This window comes from Parathielavia appendiculata (assembly GCF_033297405.1).
Source record: "Parathielavia appendiculata strain CBS 731.68 unplaced genomic scaffold N657scaffold_11, whole genome shotgun sequence".
Classification (NCBI taxonomy): Eukaryota; Fungi; Ascomycota; class Sordariomycetes; order Sordariales; family Chaetomiaceae; genus Parathielavia; species Parathielavia appendiculata.
This window is the reverse complement of record NW_026944230.1, coordinates 854,274-860,812: the sequence shown is the minus strand read 5'-3', so window position 1 is coordinate 860,812 and position 6,539 is coordinate 854,274. Positions and strand designations below refer to the sequence as shown.

The 6,539-nt window shown below is 56.1% G+C and overlaps 3 protein-coding genes across 3 annotated transcripts; 2 read left to right on the top strand and 1 right to left on the bottom strand.

The window, feature by feature from the left end:
- The first annotated feature begins 346 nt into the window (after positions 1–346).
- N657DRAFT_647955 (uncharacterized protein) lies at positions 347–594 on the top strand. Its single transcript, XM_062793424.1, has one exon. The coding sequence runs from the start codon at positions 364–366 to the stop codon at positions 580–582; it is 219 nt and encodes a 72-aa protein (XP_062645521.1). The 5' UTR covers positions 347–363; the 3' UTR covers positions 583–594.
- Positions 595–3,185: 2,591 nt separating this feature from the next.
- N657DRAFT_647952 (uncharacterized protein) lies at positions 3,186–5,585 on the top strand. The gene has a single exon (XM_062793423.1). The coding sequence runs from the start codon at positions 3,360–3,362 to the stop codon at positions 5,337–5,339; it is 1,980 nt and encodes a 659-aa protein (XP_062645520.1). The 5' UTR covers positions 3,186–3,359; the 3' UTR covers positions 5,340–5,585.
- Positions 5,398–6,539, bottom strand: N657DRAFT_682807 (uncharacterized protein; the record flags this gene model as incomplete). Its single annotated transcript, XM_062796515.1, has 3 exons — positions 5,398–6,140; positions 6,214–6,378; positions 6,482–6,539. The coding sequence occupies 3 exons, from the start codon at positions 6,537–6,539 to the stop codon at positions 5,398–5,400; spliced, it is 966 nt and encodes a 321-aa protein (XP_062645519.1).

Sequence of the window (6,539 nt, the reverse complement as noted above, 5' to 3'; positions counted from 1 at the left end):
CTCGCTTCTGGACTAAATATGAAAGCAGAGCAGTATAAATAAAGCGGAGCCTCCTTGATGATTGAGCTATAGCTTTATGGGAATCGCTTCTCATCAAAAACTACTGCTTCTATACTCGGAGGTTTTTGTGCACGTTTGGGCAAGAGCTTAGCGTTTAGCCTACTAAAGTAGCTTTGAAATCCGTTCGTAATGCTCCTCTTCCTCCTATTAGTTGAGGGATACAGTTAGAATAGAGCTGTCACGGGATTCCCCGTTCCTGTTCTCATGGTCATGTCATATGCTTGCGGTTATGCATACGTCATGGGGTCTGATCATACGTCTATGGTCATGCTTACGCATAGGCCTCTTGTCACGGCCCCCACCATGAGCCCTACACTTGGGCAATTGGCGGGCGAGACACTGTGGATTTCATGGCGCAGCGACATGACTCGCAGCAGAGAGAGGATATTTGGAGAGCAGGAGACTCAGATTGGAACTTGGAACTTCCCTCTCTCAAGGATCAGTCAGTTGGTTAGTGGTGCATGCACAATACAGTCGTCTTGCCTGTTGCCTGTTGAGGATTCGGTGCATCTTCCTTGGTGAGCTTGTGTGTGTCACCTTACACCTCTGCTCCAGTACTTAAGGTCTGGTTGCACGCCCATTCCTGTCATCTAGCTCTTGCTCTCGTTGTAGCAATATCGATCTTGTATGTGCGAGCTGACCAGACCTTGGGTGGTGCCCGTCACAGCTGCACGTTGTGTGCCGTTACATGCCATCGCTCTAGCTGAGCAACTATAAAACAACTTATCATAACTTGGCACTTGCCAAATACGAGCTATAACTAGTCTAACGTCTTATTCCATAAGCTGTAGATCCTCCAAGCATTATTGCTAGTGTTATAGCCATTGCGACTACTACGTTGCAAAGCGTAAAGGCGGTTTACGACATTGTCGATAGACTTATAGATGCACTACATTCTATTTCGCAGAGCAAGAGCCTTCCCTCTCAAATCTAGCTAACCATAGGCACTCTGACACGAGCACTCGAAACCAGCTTAGCATCCGGTGCGGTCGATCTCGTTCTCAAGGAGACAGGGCTCAGCAAGGCATCAGGATCGACATAATACCTTTGCCAAGAATTTGCAAGTACTTTGATAAGATCTACCAGCCATTCGACGAATTTATGTTTCTGTCACGGGTGGGCGCAACTGACCACCGCGTAACACCCTCAAAAGAGGGACCGTGGTTCGAACTGTCCAGTCGAACCAGGAGTTGCGCACATGAACCTCACACTGTCACTACCCGTGACAGTTTCAGCATACAAGACAGAGTCATTATGAAGTTTAATGAGTCGAAGTTAAAGAGGCTAAATAGGGACTTGGCCGACTCTCAGAGGACAATAACGAGAGTTTTCTCCTCGATTACGCTGTACGGTCTCCCACTGCTGAAACTAACGAGCTCTACTGACACTGCATAGTATCATTTCCCATCTTACATTCGGGAATATCGATCAGCTTCTGACTTAATTCGACATATAGGAGCGGGCTCTGGCGGACCTTGGCGCGCAATTATCCACGAGAGAAGCAGGATCACATGCTAATGACGATGAGCATAGCCGCTTATAGAGATTCGAGCGCGTAGTTGATAGCTAACCTTCGAGATGTCTGCTAAAAGACTCTGTCGGCAACCCGCGCAGAAGTTTGGTGATATAAGGACAGACGACCACTCGATCGCTATGTAAGGGATAGTTGGTGTGGCGTAGCCAGACGTAGACCAGCCGTTCGGCAGCCTGACAATAACCACGAGCAGCCGCGCATTTCAGGGCCAAACGGATTCAAGTTCTTTTGGCAAGCTCTTCAGGAAATGACGGGATTCTGTGCCTCCGTAACGGCAATGTACTGTTGGCCGCGGTTTCTGAAATCTGCTTATCTCGATGACTATCACGTCGTTCGTATTTAGGTAGCTGATCCTCAATGGAGCAGTCGGTTTCTTATGACAGTTGAGGTACTGTAAGTTATCTATGAAAATGGTTGTCCTGTACGTCGCATCCGCGGGTACTGCGTCAACCCGTGCAATAGCGCGGGTGAGGCAGTTTTTGGGGCAGCGTTGCGGTAATGCGGAAGCTGCTTTTGCTGCTCCAAGGTCATTCAAGCGCTGAAAATGGCTGATAACTGATAAATTTATGCTTGGCTAGTGGGTCTCAAGCGTGTAGTAATCGTATGAGCAGCTTGCCGTGGGAGGCTATACGATTTAGGCTTAGCGCTCTGAATTGAGCTCAGGGGTGCGGATCTGTACATCGGCTGTAATAGCCATCAGGCGTCCACAGTGTGTAAGCCCCCACTCGCCAAAAAGTGGCTCGTGCTAACATTGATTCGACATCATGATTTTGGACACCGTACGGATCTACCTAGATCATGTCTTTCTGATGGGTGCCTTTCGGACTCTACAGGTAGGTCCTCCATTGGATCCATGGATGTCTTGAGAACCAGACTCGACAAGAGTGCGACCAGGCGACAGCCACTACCTTATGAGATTGGCTGTCAAGGCTGTCTTGGAGGCAGCAAGGCTGACTGACACTGTCCGCCCCATCTCATCATCCCACCGGTACGGTAATTCACGGTATCCACCAATTCTGGCTGTGGCGAACGGTGAAGTTGGTGAGTTAAGTCATTCTTGCAGACCGTGATACCTATCTGACTATCGACTGTGTGAGGCAGCCCAAAAGTTGATTCCCTGGCTAAGCTGGATGAGGTGGGAGGTCTCCCTCTGCCGTCTGGTACAGTACGTCTCATACGCGCCAGGTAGAGGCTGTAACAACTTCCGCTCGGCGTCCCGCCGGCCGGCCACTGGAAATTTACAGTGGCAATTCCATGATTTCCATCGGTTCTTGAAGCTCAGGAGCAACTGGAACTTGCATAGGTAGACGGGTAAATCGTATCATGCTCACAAGGCAAGGGATTCACCACATATTCGAGGTTAAGTGAGGTACATGTTACCTTGCCCTGTCGACTACTGTATCTATTTATTCTGGATTACCTGTCTAGCACCTCGTTCTCACAGGACGGCTTGCAACCAGCTGCTCGGTTCATCCGATAGTTCTTGTCCCCGCAGACACACGTCTGTTGCATTGCATGCTACCTCGAGGCACTCGGACCCGCCTGACCTGCCCATCCCTCATCCGAGTTTGTTGGATTAACAGTATGTTGTGTCCGGGTCAATTCCGAGAGCAGGCCGTCTTCCGAGCGAATCATCTGCTCCGTCCTTACTCCTTACTACGGAGACCGACCAGCCCTATCGCGGCACAGTCGAGGCGCGTCGACCTAACGCCTCTCCATCCCACCGCACGACCCACACTCTGCGAACCTCTCTCGAAATCGCGACATGGCTGATACAGAGGAACCGCGGTTTACCACGCTCGCTGAGCGCATTGCTGCGCTGAATCAGCAGAAGAATTTCCAGGCTCCGCCGCCAGGCAAACGACCACCGCCGCCGCCGCCACCGGTCCGCTCGCTGACGGAAGATGTGAGCAAAAAGTCCGCGGGGAAGAGCCCTACGATCCCTCCACGGCCAGTCCGGGCTGCCACAGAGAGGCTTCCACCGCCGCTGCCACGGCGAACCACCGGACACGAGAATGGCGAGCAGGCAGCAGGCAGTTCGCCGGGCCGACTCGCCGCTCCTCCTCCTCTGCCGGCAAGGAGCTCTCAGAAAGATACTCCGCCAAAACTTCCCACGCGCCGACCCTCCACCCAAACGCTCGCCGCAAGGAGGAACTCCAATGCTTCCGATGTGTCCCAGCTCTCTGCCGTGTCCAGTTTGTCGTTGAACCACACCAAGTCGGCCACTCCAAGCATAGCGTCAGAGACGCAGCCCTCTAGGCGGTTACCGCCGCCGCTTGAACAAGCCAAGCTGCCACCGCTGCCACCAACCCGGCGGGAGCTTGAGGCAAAGGCAAAGGAAGCGGCAGGAAAAGAGGCTTCAAACAGCACGCCGTCCCTCCCGCCCAGGCGCATTGCGGATCCGCCGAGAGCCTCCTTACCCCCTCGGCTCCCGTCGAGACCGGCCAACTCGCCAGCCGTCATGCTCAGCGAAGAGCCATCACCGGCGCTCCCAATGCGGCGTCTTCCCCCGGCACCGTCCAGTTTCCAGACCAAGCCGTCTCCGCCTCTCGCACCGCCCCCCATCCCCCTCAGCTCACGCCCTACCCTCGCGCAAATCGAAGCCGCCGCCGCCGCGGCGACAAGCGTCTTCCCCTCTGCCCCACACCCTCCGTCCCAATCTTACCAAGGCCCAGCCTGCCTCCCCTGCCGCGACTTCTCCGCGCCCGACGCCGTCGCGGCGCAGCACCCGACCTCCACCCTCCCACGGCACGGTGGTGGTGGCGGCGACCCCATCGGCCACCTCGCCCACGTGCTCTGTTCCCCTTTCCCCTCCCCGACCGACAAGGCCCGCGCCATTTTCACCTGGTGTCACCACAACATCGCCTACGACGCGCACGGCTTCTTCAACAAGTGCGTCCCGCGCGGGCTGACGCCCACCGAGACCATCTTTTCCGGCAAAGCCGTCTGCGAGGGGTACGCGCGCGTGTACGAGGCCATCGCGACGCGGGCGGGGTTGGAGTGCGTGGTCGTCACGGGCCACGGGAAGGGGTTCGGTTTTGCGGTTGTCAAAGCGGGCGGGGCGATTCCGGCGCGGAATCCGACGGGACATGCGTGGAACGCGGTGAGGATTGATGGCGGGGAGTGGAAGTTGGTTGATGCGTGCTGGGGCGCCGGGCATTTGGGCGGAGATAGGCAGTATCATGCCGCGTTCGCGCCCGAGTGTTTTACCATGAGCAACGAGCGGTTTGGCTGGAGGCATTTCCCCGCTGAGGAGCGGCATTGGTATCGGCGGGACGGAGGGGGCCTCGCGTGGGACGAGTATATGCTTGGCCCCGCGAGGGATGAGCCCGCGGAGTGGATGGGGGATGCCTCGCGCGAAGGACTTGATGAGAGTACCTTTGCTCCAGCTCAGAAGAGGTTGCGTGTGCATGGCGGCGGGACCGTAAGGTTTCAGGTTGCCAAGGTGTGCGAGCACTGGATGCCGGAGCGGAATGGGAGGGGGAAGCAGATGTTGTTTGCGTTGATGATTGAGGGAGTGGATGGGAGGAATAAAGATACTATACCTCTGGAGAGCGACGGGTTTTGGTACTATGTGGATGTGAACACGCGGGATCTGGGCGCGCCGGGGCAGCAAGTGATGCTGGTTGGGATTGAGACGTTTGACGGGCGGAGCGCGAGGGGATTGACCAAGGAAGAGTTTTTGAGAGGAAAGGGGCATTGCGGCTATGGCTGCTGCGGTCTGGTTCGGTGGGAATTGGTATAAGGCACGGCTGCGGGACGGCGGTGTTTCTGTGCGAGAGCATACACGTATAAACAGCGCTTCATACTACCTCTAGACTAATAGCATCCTTCAACACCCCAACATGCACCACGAACCCCGAGTTGCTCCGCAATCCCTGGCTCAACAACCCGTCCGGCACCCGCCACGTGTGAAACGACTTCGCAAACCGCGTCAGCCACGCCTCGAACACGAGCGGATCCCTCAGCTGCTGCGCGATCACGCACACGCAAGGCTCTTCGTCTGCGTCCTGCGATATCTCACCAGCCCGGAGCCGGCACAGATCCACGCACGTCGACACAAACGGCTCGACCAGCGCCTCGTTGTAGATGCAGTCGCAGGCCACGACGACGTCGAAGCTCTTGGCTTCGGCCGAGCCCGTCAGCGCCGAGGTGACTTGATCCGTCTCCCAGTCCAGCGGGGTGAAGTGGATCCCTGCCGCTCCGCCCCGGTCCCGGGAGACGTTTCCCGCCGAAACTGGGGCCGGGGATCCTCGCCGGGACGGCGGGGCCGGGCGCGTCTTGGAGGGCCGGACAGTCTTGGCGGCTGCGGAGGCGGGTCGGTGTCGGTTCTCGGCGATGTTCTGCTCGACCAGCCTGGCGACATACGACTGGTCAGTCAGGACGTAGCGAGATATGCGAGGGCCCAGCAGCAGAGCGACCAGGCCGGATATGCCGCAGCCGAGTTCGAGGACAAGGGATGACGGTGAGAGGAGACCGTGGGTGAAGAGCGGGTTGCTTGGTGACGACAGCCATTCTGCGAAAAGCGGGGTGATCTTCCAAACGACTTGGCAGGGTGAGGGTGGTTAGCGGGTAAAATCAATATAAGTCAGAGCGACTGGTTGGGTCTGTCGACGCACCAGCTCCTGTTGTGCCGCCGGCACGGTTTGATGAAAGGATGGTCGGAGACTGAGTGATATGGAAGTCTTGTCCTGCAATGTTTGTGAGTTCGAGCGATGAGGCTTTGTTATCGACGAAGCCGAGGTTCTGGGAGGGCAGATCTTGTGCAAATAACTCGAATGTCTCTAAAGGGCAGCAAAGCGTATTAGTTTACGGAAGTAGTTGAAAGCCAGTAGGTAAATTCTGCGCGGTTAGATACACAGAGGATGTTGCGCTCCGTTCTCCCACCTTCCTCAACGTCCTGCACAAGCGCGCCGAGCGCTTTCAAGAAACCTGACAGCTTCAT